The 15,081-nt window shown below is 58.0% G+C and overlaps 1 protein-coding gene across 1 annotated transcript in view; it reads left to right on the top strand.

Moving 5' to 3' along the window:
• CARS2 (cysteinyl-tRNA synthetase 2, mitochondrial) overlaps positions 1 to 14,476 on the top strand; it is a 44,846-nt gene extending 30,370 nt beyond the window's left edge. Inside the window, exons 9-15 of the mRNA XM_027065221.2 lie at positions 2,244 to 2,311; positions 8,804 to 8,870; positions 9,420 to 9,558; positions 11,329 to 11,452; positions 12,127 to 12,225; positions 13,441 to 13,647; positions 13,972 to 14,476. Of these exons, the coding sequence (XP_026921022.1) occupies positions 2,244 to 2,311; positions 8,804 to 8,870; positions 9,420 to 9,558; positions 11,329 to 11,452; positions 12,127 to 12,225; positions 13,441 to 13,647; positions 13,972 to 14,031 (764 nt within the window). The 3' untranslated portion in view covers positions 14,032 to 14,476. The remainder of the gene's footprint in view (positions 1 to 2,243; positions 2,312 to 8,803; positions 8,871 to 9,419; positions 9,559 to 11,328; positions 11,453 to 12,126; positions 12,226 to 13,440; positions 13,648 to 13,971) is intronic.
• Positions 14,477 to 15,081: the final 605 nt, after the last annotated feature.

Below are 15,081 nucleotides of genomic sequence, written 5' to 3'. Positions count from 1 at the left end.
GCAAAGACATAGCTCGGTTCGCAGGGGAAGAACCCGTCCTCTGTCGAGGTGTTGGAGTTTAAGTCCACCGGATGTGAACTTCCTTGGATGGGACTGCAGTTACGAGGGCGGGAGGGCTGACTAGTGCGTGCAGAATGTTCTCCATCGCCGGGGCAGCGCTGGCAGAGGCACTCTGCTGGCTGGCGCGCAAGGCCAGGCCTCACTCACGCAGGCGTCCGTGACTGTAAGCCCTGAGGCTGCTTGGCCCAAAGTGTGTCCACTGCCACGTTTTCCGGTGGACAACGACTGCCCCCACAGTCGCCGCCATGTCTGCCGCTGTGCCCTGGAACAGCTGTCGTGGGTCTCTGCGACCCCAAGCCCATTTCTGCACCTCCTCGGAGGAGCGTGCAGAGGAAATGCAGAAGTGGGGCCGGTGAGCTGTCTGGTACCCGCTCCGGGACAGAACCCGGCAGGGGCCAAACTGCATTTCTGCCGGCGGTGTGCACGCTGGCGACTCCCTGGAGGGGACGGGAGCCCCGTGATGCTGCAGGGCCGGCCCGGTGGGTGCCTCAGAAGTGACTCCCGGAGCCCAGCGTAGCCCACAGTCAGGGGCCCACCCTTGGCTTCAGGAACCTCAGGAAATAGAGCCTCCCTTTGGCCTGGGGACTGGAGAGGAAGGCCCACGTCGAGTAAATGTGTGCAGAGCCTGTCGGGCAGGGAGCCTCCGTGGACCAAAGGGCCGTGTCCCACCCCGGGTCAGCTGTCTGGGGGCCTGACACCCCGTTCACACGTCACGGTCGTGCTCCTGGTCACTTAGTTTTCTCCTGTGCCCGTCAGCGAATGTGGGCCCGGGGACCAGAGGGGACGGCGGGCCAGCGCCCCTCCTGCTTCCCTCCAGGAGTCACTAACGAGGTGTTTGGGGGCCACAGAGAAGCAGGTCCTGTTCACCCCCGGTTTGGGAACAGAAAAGGGTTTTCGTTGCTGCGTTGTGACGACTGTGACAAACTATTAAGACAGCGGGCTCTCCGCCACTCCGCCGTCACCCTGTCCTGGAGAGACACTGGTGTCTCCTGATGCACAGGAGGGTTAACACCCCTCTTCTGAAGTAAGTGAACAGAAGATGAGTAGTCGGATGTATTTCATTTTCTAAATATTGTCAATTAAAAAAAATTGGGGGAGGCCTGGGTGGCCCCGTCGGCTGAACGCCCCGACTCTTGATTTTGGCTCAGCTCATGATCCCATGGTTCGTGGGATCGAGCCCTGAGTCGGGCTCTGCACTGAGTGCGGATCCTGTTTGGGATTCTCTCCTTCTCTGCCCCCCTCCCCCGCCATGCATGCTCCCTCTCTCTCAAAATAAGTAAACTTGAAAAGAAAAAAAAATTTAGTTAAAAAAACTAATAAAAAAGCGTTTAAGTTTAGTTATAATCTCTACATCTGACAAGGGGCCCGAATTTGCCACTCTGAGAGCAAGTCACATGCCCTTCCAGCTGAGTCAGCCAGGTGCCCCGAAGAGAGTTTTAATTGTGTTTGGTATATATGTGTTCTATGACGTTATGTGTTTGAGGTCATAGTTGTTTGGAAGCTACACTTTTTAACCAGCTCTCAGAAAAACTGGCCTTGGGGCTCCCTTGTGCTCGGGCTCCTGTCAGAGAAGGCAGAAGCATCTTCTGCGGGAGAGGTGAGGCCCCCCACCCCCCACACCCCACTCCCCCCCCGCCCCGGAAGGAAACCGTGTGAAAGCAGGGACTGAGAAGCTCCTGACGTGGGCTCTTGTCTCCCATCACACACACTCACCCACACACACACACTCACACACTCACACTCACTCACACACTCTCCCAGGCCCTTGAGAGGCCCGTGCCAGCAGACCGCAGCACACAATCGGATCATTCGCAGAGACCCGCGCTTTGGAACCTCCGAAAACCGGCACGTATTGCCAGGCGCAGGGTCTGCAGAGCCCCGGGCTCTGTCCTTTCCTGGGGTGAGGGGTCTGCGGGACAGGGCGGGGCAGACCTGACGACCTCGAGCAGGCGTGGCTGTGGGTTCCCTTTTCCTGGGGGGCCGAGCGTGGGCGAGGGTCTGGGGAGGGGGGTGGAGCACGGGCAAGGGTCTGGGGGGCACGCTAGCCACACAGATGCGGGCGTGTGCCTGCTGGGGATGCAGCGCAGTGTTGCGGGAAGTGGTGCCTGGTGCTCCGACAGAACCAGCCCTCTCCTCCTCCTCCTCCCACTGGACTCGGCACAAATCACCGTTTTTTGTTTCAGGGCATTTGCACGTGAAAGGCAAAGAAGAAAAAATGTCCAAATCGCTGAAAAACTACATCACTGTTAAGGTAACCCTGCACCGCTGGCCTGTCTGGAAGGGCGACCCCAGGTCTCTGACCCGCGTGCTCCAGGCCCTTGTCCCGTGGCCCCGACAGGCTTCTCCTACCTCCCAGCTTAACGTGCGGTCTGGGGGTGGAGGCAGCCCTACTCTGACACCCGGTGCTCTCTCGGGGCAGAGCCCTCCGCGTCCCCCTGCCCTCTCCGGGCGGCCTCCCCATGGATGCTGCCTAGCTCCTCCTGCGTGCTGGGACTCACGCCACCTTCTTGCCTGAGCCCCTTCCCGCACTCAACCCGAGTCACACCTACCCCTTTTCGTGTCCCACCACCAGCCTGCCGGCTGTGGCTTTGGGGCTTCTGCCTGCCGGCTTTGAAAGCCACCTGTTGAGAAAAGCATCACCGAGCCGTGGGGATGAGGGGCGGGAGGGGGCGTCCACACGAGTGGAAAGCAAGTGAGCCAACGGGAGCGCTCCAAACACTTCAGTCTTCGTCTTTGGGGCCGTGAAGCCAAACACGGTTGTAATGGCAAATACTGAAGTGACAAGGACAGTTACCAGACCTTTGTCCCCTGAGTACCCGGCCCGGAGAGCTGTCCCCACCAGAGTTACATTACATACAGCCGGCCCCGTATCTGCGGTCTCACTCACCGGTGTCCAGAGGCAGTGACAGCCTCACGCTGCGCCACTGCCCTCCCAGGGGACGCTTATTTTCTCACAAGAGGGGCGAGAACAGGACCAGAAGGTATGTCGACAGAGACAGAGGCCACGGGCACTTACATCACAGTATGTTGCCACAGCCGTCCTGTAGTTGATCTCGTTCTGTGCCTCAATTACAAGGAAACGTCGTCACAGGTGTGTTTGTATAGGGAAGACCAGTAAACACGGGGCTCGGTGCTATCACGTGTCCAGGCGTCCACGGGGCCTCAGAACACACCCCCCGGTGGACGGGGTGGGCTGGAAGCCAGAGCGGGGGTGATCCTCATAAAAGCGTCTTTATCGACTCCTCTTTAGCAGAAGTGTTCATTCTTAGACACGTTTTCCTGCAGAAAAGTTACACACTTACACGCTCACCACACAGGTTCAAGAGTTATCACTTTTCCTGCACCTAAGGGAGTGGTGGGCGTGTGTGCACGTGTGTGCACGTATGCATGGTGTACGTGTGTCTCATCACCACTGTCGTTGAACCGTTCAACACCGCAGACGTCACGACCCTTCCCCATCCCGCCCGCACTCCCGAGGACAAGAGTGACACGTCAGCAGTGGCTTCTCGATACCAGGTCCCCAGTCTGCGTTCTGACTTTTCCACGTGTCCCAGTGTCCCTTAGAGCCTGGTGTTTTTAAAACCAAGACCCAGTGAAGCTTCGCGTGCTGCGTTTGCGGGCCGTGTCTTTCCAGGCTTCTCAGGGGAAATGCTCCGTGGTAGGAAGGCACGGCACCGAGTTCCCATCGTAACCGGTCTGCGGGTACAGCGCGGTCGTGCTGACTGCCCTCGCTGTCGGGCTGGACGGCTCTGCCGCTTCATCGTGCGCAACCGACACCCTCCCCATTGAGCATCTCCCCGGCCCGGCCCCGGCATTCCGCATCCGCTTTCTGTTCCCACAATGGGGGTGTTCCGTGGACCTCGCACCAGCGCAGACAGCGTTCATCCCGTTGTGGCTGTTTCACTGGGCACCGCGTTCACATGTCACCGTAGCGGGTGACCGGGGCTCCTCCCTCCTTACACGCAATTATATCCTCCTGTTGTTTGGTTGGCTGGGTTGTTTGGGCTTCTGATGGACAACAGCCTCTCCCTGTGGTGCTGACCGTTTTGAAGGGATGAGGCCAGTTTTGGTGAATGGCCCACGTTTTGCATGTCTGTGGTGTCCTGTATCATATGTCCTTTGCATATCTGTGGTTTCCTGTCTTTCCTCGTAACTGGAAGCAAGGCCTCAGGCCTGATTCGGTTCAGGTTCAGTCTTTCTGGTGGGAAACTTCCTCCGTGGTGCTGTGGGCTTCACGCAGCATCCCTCCGGGGCCACAGCGTCAGGCTGTCCTGCTGGTGACGCTGGGCTTGACTGCTCGGGTGAGGGATGGCCACCAGTGGAGATTCTTTTTTCTTTACTTTTTTAGTATTTTTTAAATTTTTTAAAAAATGTTTTTGTTTATTTTTGAGACCGAGAGAGACAGAGCATGAGCAGGGGAGGGGCAGAGAGAGAGGGAGACACAGAATCCGAAGCAGGCTCTGGGCTTCGAGCTGTCAGCACAGAGCCTGACACGGGGCTCGAACTCACAGACTGTGAGATCATGACCTGAGCTGAAGTCGGATGCTGCACCGACTGAGCCACCCAGGTGCCCTTTTTCTTTCTTTTTTAAAGTTTATTTATTTTGAGAGAAAGAGAACAGGGGAGGGGCAGAGAGAGAGGGTGACACAGAATCAGAAGCAGGCTCCAGGCTCCGAGCTGTCAGCACAGAGCCTGACACGGGGCTCAAACTCACAGACTGAGATCATGACCTGAGCCGAAGTCGGACGCTTCACTGACTAAGCCCCCCAGGCGCCCCTCTGACAGAGAGGTTCTTATTTGTCTTTCGTGAACATGGAGAACTGGCGAGGTGGTCTGCATGGGGCATCCTCTTCCCGGACCACCCCCAGTCTGTGGTTTTCTCATGCTCTGGTGGCTTCACCCCATCGTGCGTGTCCCTGGTCCCTGCAAAGCACGCTATCTTGTGCTGTTGCCCCCGTCACACTCCCTGGCTGGCAGTCCTTTTCAGAGACGGGGGCTTGTCTGTTCTTTTTTTGGTACCACTAAGAGTTAAGCTTTTATTTTCACTCTGTGTATTATCAATTCAGTCTTCATTCTTTTTGTGCTGAAATTATTCCAGCTCTGGCCTGGGCAGGGGGGAGGGGCGGGGAGGAGGCTCCTCCTTCCAGGGGAAATGCCCCGCACATCCTGGCTTTTGGCCCCATTTCCCATTGCATCCTGCCACAGTGCTGCCACTCCCCCCAAGGAGCTCGCTGCCTTTGCAGGAAGATGGAATCTCGAACCAAGATCTGGATGCTCGGTGTGTCTACCGCAAAAGTGACATTGTTTCCAGGCCTCTTCAGGGGACAGAGCTGGTGGAGATGAACCCATGTGCATGTAGTTGGTCCCTGGAGTTCATTGTGAACTATCCAGTCCAATACTATAGGACTTCCTGGTTTTAGCTCTTTTCCCTCTTTATGAAAAATCTTGTTTCCTTCCTTACAACAGCACATCAACTTCATGCTTTCTCTTAAAATTGGCATATTTAAAATGTTAATACCAATAGTTGTATTAATGATAAAACCACTGAGTGAAGTTAAAGTTTCCTTGCAATTCTTGTTTTTAAGAACAGCTTTATTGAGATGTAATTCACACATCAGAGGGTTCACATTTTTTTTTTCATTTTATTTATTTTAGAGAAAGAGAGCACACACGGGGGAAGAAGGACAGAGAGGTAGAGAGAACATCCCAAGCAGGCTCTGCAATATCAGCACAGAGCGCAACACGGGGCTTGAACTCACCAACCATGAGATCATGCCTTGAGCTGAAACCAAGTCAGACACTCAACTGACTGAGCCACCCCAGGATTCACCCTTTAAATTGTATTATTTGGTGGTTCTCAGTGTCTTCAGTGGCTGCACCAGTCTGTGTTCCCACCAACGGTGCACGAGGGTTCCTATTTCTTCTCCACGTCCTCACCAACACCTATCGTTTCTTGTGTTGTTGATTTTAGCCACTCTGACAGGTGTGAGGTGGTGTCTCATAGTGGTTTTGATTTGCATTTCCCCGATGATGAGTGATGAGCATCTTTTCAGGTGTCAGCCATCTGGATGTCTTCTCTGGAGAAGTGTCTATTCATGACTTTTGCCCATTTTTGAATCAGGTTGTCTTTTGCTCTTCATAGATTTTGGATACGCACCTCTTTATCAGATACACAGTTTGCAAATGTTTTCTCCCATTCCGTGGGCTGCCTTTCCGTTTTGTTGATGGTTTCCCTTGCTTGGTAGTTGGATGCGGTTGCCTTTTCTTTCTGTTATTACCAGGAATTAGTCCCCAGAGACTGAATGCTGTAGAAAGACTACAGATTTCTACTCAAAGTACTATACTCTACAGGTGCCACCCCCCTAAGGGGGTAAAAATTCTGAATGGGAGGAAAACCCCTTTAAAATAAAATCGTAGGGGCACCTGGGTGGCTCAGTTGGTGGAGTGTCTGACTCTTGATTTTGGCTCAGGTCATGATCCCAGGGCTGGGGGATTGAGCCCCGCTCAGCATGGAGCCCGTTTAAGACTCTCTTCCTCTGCTCCCTCCCCCTGCTCATGTTCTCTCTCTCTAATATAAATAAATAGTAAAGTAAAATAAAAATAAAATCCTACCATCCTAACATCTTAAAACCCTTTTTGGAGTGAAATAGAGAACACAGCTACCCAGAAATACACGAAAATGGAAGGGAGGCTGTCTTTGTTTAGAGACGTCAGAGAGCTTCATCAGACATAAAATGGCTGTATTACCACAGAGTCTTTAAATGTTTTCACTAAATGCACAAATACAAGCATAAAGTCAGCAGGGAAGGAAAGGTACCCAGTTCACAGAAAACACAGACATGTGCAGAACAGGTGCGTTCTGAGTGCGGCCGTATCGGAACCCAGGAGATGCACCGCTTTGCTCTGCTACAGACCACTCCCCACGACTCCCACCGCACACACCCGACATCTGGCAACATCTTGGGAGGAGAACACAAGCAGCAGTAGCAACAACAAGGAACTGAAGTGAAGGCGGGGGGTGGGCGGCGCAGGTCCCCTGACGCCAGCTAGCAAGGAAGCAGCTCACACCCGGCTGTAGAGCCGTGGAGCCTGTGCTTTTGGGAAGGAATTCTCAAGAAATGGCCCCAAGCTGAGGGGACCCCGCGCGGGAAGCCCGCCCCCCCGGCCCCCGCTCTGCAGGCGCAGATCCAGACGGGCACTTGGGTCCACCAGGGCCGCACACGGGAGCTGTGACACCAGGGGCCTGTGCCTCAGCCGCCCCGCTCACACAGCCTCACAGACTGCAGTGGGGAAGGGACCCAGAAGTAAGACCTAAGTGGGGCGCAGCTTGGAGCCCGCAGCAGAGCAGGGATCTGGTGCCGTGTGGGCCGCTTGTCAGCTCTCCGTGCCTCATGTCTTTGTCACCGTGGTGGGGCAGACGCTGTTGTGACGCAGTGCAGCTTAGCAGTTTGTGACGAAGTCGTGGGAGCCTTCCAGTAGGTTCTGCAATTGGCAGTGTAGCAAGTACTCAGCATATAAGGGGCTACATCCACCCCCCCACCCCCCCCATCCCCGGCCACCACAAGGCTGCGTCAGCCCCGGGCGTCCTGTTATTGCCATGCGGGCCCCAGGAGGCCAGCGGTCATGTTAACCCAGGGGACAGGCTCTGCCATTGCCTCCAGGGAGCTGCCCACCGGTCCTCGTGCAGAGTCCCGGCCACCGCGTCCCCCCCAGCTGTGACATGCGGGTCCCTATGGCCAAGGGGAGGCCGGAAGCCACTGCTAGATGTGGAGCGGGAGAAGGGCTGAGAGAGTCTCCTTTTGCTCACGCAGAGTCCACGATGCAGGGACATTTGACCCAAACCCCACGTTGTCAGAGGGTCCTGTTGGAGCCGGCCTGTCCTCGGGGCCACTGCTGGTCATTGGTGTGGGCCCCCGTGGGCTGGGTATGAGTGTCCCAGGCAGGCCGAGCGGTGCCCAGTGGCCTGTCTTTGCATCCCTGCCCTGTGAGGTCGCCGAGTGCCTCTCACCGGCCACCACAGACAGGGTTTGGGGTTGTTTTAACAACTTCTACAACGGGTTCTTGGGTCATCGGGGTGGTTCGGTAAGTTAAGCATCTGACTTTGGCTCAGGTCATGATCTCACAGTTCATGAGTTCGAGCCTCACGTTGGGTTCTGTGCTGACAGCTGGGAGCCTGGAACCTGCTTCTGATTCTGTGTCTCCCTCTCTGCCCCTCCCCTGCTCCTGCGCTCTCTCAAAAGTAAATCAACATTAAAAAAAAAATTAAAAAGAATTTAAATGACAGGTTGTTAGTTTTCCTCAGTTTAACCAGGGGCAGAGTATCCTCTGAGAACACGAGCTGGGTGCCTGCCTCGCTGCATTGCGTCAGGGAACAGCCTGTGGGAGGGTGAGTTGGTCTCTGCCCTTGGTCTGACCCTGGTCCTGGCCTGTTTTGATGTCCCAGGCGGCTTCCGCTCCTGGGACCCCTGCCATCATGGGGCCTGGAGCTGTGCCCATCCTCTCGGGACCGTGTCATGGCAAGGGGCTCCCAAGGTCAATATCGGTGTGGACCCCCTGCGTCAGCGCAGAGCAGGGGGCCTTCCCCGCAGACGCAGTCTGAAGGGAAACGTGTGGGGAACGTGCAAATAGGGTGGAAACAAAACCAAGCTGTCCATAAAAACTCCGACGTCTTGGTAAGTGGGGTCGGCTCACACGGTCATAGCGCACGTTATAATTTCCGGGTTCTCCCTGATTTCTCTGCCAGGACTTCCTGAAGACATTCTCCCCCGACGTCTTCCGGCTCTTCTGCATGCGAAGCAGCTACAGGTCAGGTGAGGCCGCGGCTGGGGGCCAAACCCGGTGGCTCGAAGGACCCACACTCAGGCTGAGGAGGAAGCACAGCCTTGTCAGTGTGGCTGCCCTCGTGCCTGTGGGTTTGGGTTCTGAGTGCAAGCCCAGCGCTCGGCCAGAAGATTCTAGAAGCTTGTGTCTTGGAGGCCGTGGATTCTCCAGTCAGCCCCTGCTCTGTGTGGGTCTGGATGGGGTCCCCCGGTGACCCCCTCCCAGGTGGAGAGTGCGTTCTCACTGTAAAACGCTGAGTTTGAGGACCTGTCCTGAAACACAGGCCCCGTGTCCCCACCGCCGACTGATCCCCCAAGCAGTGGTTCGGGGCCCAGGATCTCCTGTCCACAGGAATGAACCCCTCGGCCAGGCGTACTGGGGGTGGCTCTCCGTGTCTTCCAAGGTGGGGAGGCCCGGGGTGGGGCGGACCCTCGCGGTCCCAGGGGGCGCAGGGGGGCGGCGGTATCCACATCTGCTGCTTCACTTCTGGCTGCGAAGTGCAGTGGCTCCCCAGGTGACCGCACGTGTCCCCTCCGCAGCCGTGGACTATAGTGACGGCACCATGCTGGAGGCCAAGCACCTCCTCCTGGCGGCAGCCGCGTTCATCGAGGACGCCCGGGCCTACATGAAGGGGCAGCTGGTGTGCGGCCCCGTCGGGGAAGGCCTGCTGTGGGAGAGGTAGGTGCCCCCCATCCGCCCCAGGGTCCTGGGTGCTCGATGTGGGGCTGCCGAGAGGGCAGAGGCTTCTGGGGGCTGATGCGGCAGGCGCCTTGGGCGAGTGGTGGTCCTGCTGGGGAGGGACGAGGACGCCCTCAGGGGGCGGCTGTGCAGGGGTGGGTGACACCTGTGCCCAGACGGGGCGCTCACTGGTGTGCTGGTGAGTGATGCACAGAGGTTCCAGGCGCCTCGCTCCGTGGTTTGGTAGGGCTGGCGGGTGCGAGGCCGAGTGGAGGGGGTGGTCTCGGTGGTTGAGCTCAGACCTGATCGGGAGTCGACCTGCGGGTCTGCATGAGTGCGTGTCCCCCGCCCCCTGCTGTTGCACGCGGGTGTCTGTGGTCACAGGGCAGCCAAGGTAAGTATTAAGCAGGAGACGTGGGGGGACCCCCGACCCTCCACGTGGAAATCGCCTGGTTCTGCTGCTTCGTTAAGTGGTTAGATGTGTTCACAAGACCAGGGATTGACATCAGAGATGGAAAGGAGCTGGAAAGACCCAGGAAACTGGGGAAGTGCTTGTCTGGTTAGGAGGAAAAGCAGCAAAGCCTGGAGCACTGGGACAGGCGGGGTGGGGTGGGGGGGGGGGTGGCGCTATCAGCAAGACTCGGCAGCTGTCTAGATGGCGGGTACAAGGGACAGGTGGACACTCTCTTTGCCTTGGGCACTCCTCACTACTGGGCCTGGTGGAGGGAGGGGGTAGAGGCCATTCGGCACTCTGGAGGCCGGGTTCTGCTTTGTGACAGAGAGCCCTGATTGTGGCCTGTTCCTCGCTTCCTGGTCACTCAGGCCAGGCTGGAGAGCAGCCACTGCCCCACCATCCAGGGCCACAGGCCCACCAGAGGGGCGAGTGTCCAGGGGCTTTGCCGCCCCATCTCAGGGCTGCTTACAATGCCGGAAAGGGTCCCGGGGCTCCACCTGCTTGGAGATCGGGGAGTTCGCAGGAAGTGGGGGGATGTCCAGTAATGGTGGACAACAGGGAGCCCGTCTTACAGACAAAGCTTCAGCGTGTGAGGCAGTAGGCGTGCAGGAGAGGGGAGGGCCAAGGAGCACCTGCATGTCCTTGCCATGGCTGGGGGGGGGGGGGAGAGGAGGTGGACTGTCACGGAGACTGCACTGGCTGGCAGGGGTGTCACAGCAGAGGGACGGAGGTGGAGAGGCTGCAGCCAGGTGTGGGGAGCAGGATGCACTCAGAGCCTGGGGGAGATGGGGGCAGGCCCTAGGGGTCATTGGATCCCAGACGCTCTGGCCAGCTAGCTGCCCACAGACAGGTGTGGCTCACGGGGTGGGGGCAGGGCACAAGCTGCTGTGGCCTGCTGGGACTGCGTGACCCTGAGGTGGCCCGTCGGGACCTGAGGCTGCCCTCCCTCTGAGGGAGGCTGGGCTCTCACCGTGGGACCAGGTGCCCTGTCTGCAGGCTCCTGGGCAGGGGGGTTGACCTCGTGCTGTCCTTCCCTCCAAGACTGCCCAGGCCACTGCTGTGTAATGCGGGCCGAATGCGGCCTGGCCTCTCGGGAACGCTGCCTTTCCTACCACCGCGTTCTTAAACCCTTATGAACTGCCCACACGCACAGGGGTGTTCAAACCTGGGTTTTAGGGGCTTTCTCCCTCTGAATTCTGGGGTAACATGACGATTCTGGGCTAGTCGTACCCTGTTCTCAGGAGGGGCGTCTGCAGTGGGGAGGGCCCTGTGCTGGGCAGGGCAGGGGTGCTGAGGAGCACCTGTGTCTCTCCAAGGCTCCACCACACCAGGGAGACTGTGAAGGCTGCGCTGGCAGACGACTTTGACACACCTGCGGCGGTGGACGCGGTCATGGACCTCATCCACCGCGGGAACGGACAGCTGCAGGCATGCACTAAGGTAGCCCCAGCACACGGCCGTGGCGCTTTCCCTCGGCGGGAAGGCGGGGATGCCACCCTGCCGCCTCCTGGAGTGGCCCCCAGGCCTCCCCTGACTTCTGGGAGCTGCCCTGTCCTGCACGGGACCCGCCCTCCCAAAGCAGGGAGGTCGCACACACGGACAGGCAGCATCACGTGTTTGCTGATACAGGAAGTACCTCCTGATCCCCCCGTTTGCTCAGGGGAACTCGGGGGAACCCGAGTTTGATGGGATGTGAACTAGGACATTGGGGGAAGCTGTGTGTTGGGACCCCAACTGTGCCCACCCCACCCGGCCCATCTTTGGGCCTTGGCAGTAATCCCCTTGGTGAGGCTCTGTCCCCATAAGCCAGTGACCCCTCAAGGACCCACCTGCTGAGAGCATCACACCGGGGGTTAGGTTTCAACATCCAACTTTGGGGGACACAAGCATTCAGACCTACCAGATCCCTGTGTTACAGACGGGTAGACTGAGGTGCAGGGGTGACGTGGCTTCCCCGTCGTGCGGTGGGCTGGTGAGGGGCAGCTCTAGGACTGAGTCTAGAATGTCCTCCCGGCACGAGGACCTGAAGCCGGGACCGGCGGGGACCTTTCAGGTCTCTGTTCCACGTCACTTCCTGTGCTTTGAAAGCGCCCCTTTTGGGTGATCTGCCCCAGGAGCCCAGTGGTCCCAGGAGTCCTGCCGTGTTCGGCTCCATCGTGTCCTACATTGAACACTTCTTCGAGACCGTCGGGATCTCTCTGGCGGACAGACAGGTACACCTTTCTCTTTTCAGGCCTCACTTGTAGGATTAGGACTATGTGCAGGAACCACTGACTTTTCCCCTTTTAAAATGTTCATTTCAGTGGATAATTGTGTTGAATTTATTTACGTGCTTAAAACACATTCTTTAAAAAGAAAAGAGGCTTAGAGCTAGTATCTTCCTTCCGGAAGCCGCCCACGCGGAACCAGCAGCCCATTGGCTGCAGACTGCCTGCTGTCACTTCTGCACGCGTGCTCCTGTGTGGTGTTGACTTTGTAAGACTCAAAACGCAGGTAGTTGCACAGAGGACGTTTTTCCTGAGCCTTCTGAGAGTAAGCTGCCGGCCGAGCCCCTTGGTGTCTCCTGCCCCACCCCCCCAGCCTCCTCCTCAGGCAGCCTTCCGCACACACCCCCTCCAGGGCCCCACCTCCATGGCACCCTCCCCACGCTGTCCTGCCTGATGGCTTCAGGACTGCGAGACCAAGGGAAGGAAGGGAAAGGTCAGGGCTGCAGACAGGTGTGACTGTCACACGCGTGCTGGGATCTCTCTTCTCAGATTGTGCTGTTGAGTAGTAAGAAGAAGCCTGCCCGGCCTGGCCCTCATCAGAAAGTGCTCCCTCACCTTCCCCACCTCGGCAGCTGATACAGGCTCCCACTTGGGGCTCACGTTTTTGTAGTCGGAAAATCGTCTTTTACTGCAGAAGCAGTAACTGAGGATAGTATAGGTTCCAGAAGCTTGACCCCACAGTTGTGAAATGTGTAATTCACACATGTGAACAGCTGCTAGGATCCCCTCCCATAAGGAAGAAGCTGTGTCGGGGGGAGACAACTTCTGGCAGCTTCAGATGCATGCGACCCGCTGAAATTTCTCCCCGGGGCGCGGGGAGTGTTGGCCAGTGTGCGAACGACGTGTGAGGTTTATGCAGTTTTGAGTATCTGGTTAGAGGGAACAGATTCGGTTCCATTAGTCAGTATGGTGTGGACTTTCCGACTCTTGGTAATCACGTCTATGCGCTCGCAGCTCCAGGCCCGGCCGCCTGGCCTCCCGGGGACCCCTCCCTCCCAAGGACGTGGGTGGCAACGGGGAGCTCTGCCTGGTGACCCAGGCGTGCAGGCCAGGAGTGTGGAGAGGGGCCAAGGGCCCAGCCCAGGGAGGACGTGCTGCGCCCCCCACCTCAGGCACGGCCGCTTCCCGGCCTCACTAACCACGCCACTCCCCTGGGTATAGTTCGTTCCAGGCGATGGTAGCCAGGCCACTCTCCACAGCGTGGTGGAGGAGCTGGTCCGGTTCCGGCTCAAGGTCCGGCAGTTCGCGCTGGCCAGCGGAAAGGCCACGGGGGAGGCCCAGCGGCAGCAGCGGCTGGACAGGCAGCCCCTGCTGGAGGCGTGTGACGCTCTGCGCCAGGACCTCACCGCCCACGGCATCGGCATTAAGGTGAGCCACCGCAGCCGGGGGCACCGTCACCTCGAGGGCCTCTGTAAACCAGGCGGGGGCACGCAGACGTGGAGTGGTCCAAGCCAGAGCCCGCTGGGCTGATGGCGCTCGTGAGCAAAGGACCACCCCTCCCCCCGCCCCAGTGACACAAGGGACCCATGGGAATATGTACTGGGGAGGGGATGCTGCGGCTGGGGACGGATGCAGGAGCAGGCCCAGGTGGCCCAGGCCCGTGGAAGCAGTGGGGTGGCAGTGAGCCCTGCGTCACCCCCTCACGCCATGAGCTGAGGGAGTCCGCTCAGCCAGAACCTTCTTCCTCTGCAGGACAGGAGCAGCACGTCCACGTGGGAGCTGCTGGGTCAGGACCACAGACCAGGGAGCTGAGGGCTCCCGACACAGTTCTGTAAAAGCTTTAAAGTTTCCTATTGTAGCTGTTCAGTGAACATGGAAGTAAATCAGTGACACCGTATGCCTGAAATGTGCATTCTTCATGGTGCCGATGGACAGGGGCAGTTCTCAAACCTCCTCGGCAGCACTGGTCCTTGACGCTGGCCCTGTGCCCCCGGGTGACACCATGGCAGGACCCCACGAACCCTGGAGCCCCGACATCAGGACACAGGTCTCACAGGAGTCAGGACGGAGTGGCCTGCACCTTGAGCCCTGAGCAGTGCTGAACTAGGGGTGAGGACCCGTCCCTACATTCCCTTCTGGCTACACAAGTAACGTGTTAATCATAGGAAACCACATAACCACTCCCGCAGTCACTGCTGCATTCACTCTGACTGTGGTCTCTTCATGCCGCATGTAACCTTTTCAACCATGGTTCTCGTGTGCCATCCTTTGTGGCCTCTGAGCAGACATAATTGGGCAGTGCTCCAGGGGCCGATTCTGGAAGAGCCCGGATGCCAGAGTGAGAGCAAGTCACAGGTAGGAGAGAGCAGACTGCAGGGCGGGACATGGCCACGTGGCTCATGGCATGGCTGAGCGTATGGTCTCCCTGCTTTCAGTCCGTCTCTTCCCACCGCCCCTCCCCCCCCCCCCCCCCCCCGCTGTCCCATACTGCCGAGCTGGCGTTTCCTGGTGAGCACATGGCCACCTTCACTTCATCCCTGGCCTCCAGGATCCCAAAAGGCACCAGTGCCCCCTTCTACCCATTCATAACTAGACTTGCCTACAGTGACCCACCTCGTGCAAATATACCCCAGGCAGGTATGCCTCTTACAAGGATACCAGAGTCCCTTCAGTACCTGGGGGTCACACTGTCCCCTGACGGCCGGAGGCCGACCTCAGCCCCCCAAATGTGCTCTGTGTTGCTAGCCTGCTCTCGGGGAAAAGCACGTCCCTAGCTGGAGCTAGTAAGTTCAGATGGGTTTGTAAAAGCACAGCAAGCAGTTAATTTTCATAACAGCCACTTGCCCCTAGCTACAGGAATTT

This window comes from Acinonyx jubatus, chromosome A1, assembly GCF_027475565.1.
Source record: "Acinonyx jubatus isolate Ajub_Pintada_27869175 chromosome A1, VMU_Ajub_asm_v1.0, whole genome shotgun sequence".
Lineage (NCBI taxonomy): Eukaryota > Metazoa > Chordata > Mammalia > Carnivora > Felidae > Acinonyx > Acinonyx jubatus.
The sequence above is the reverse complement of the archived record's forward strand: the minus strand, read 5'-3'. Positions and strand labels throughout refer to the sequence as shown.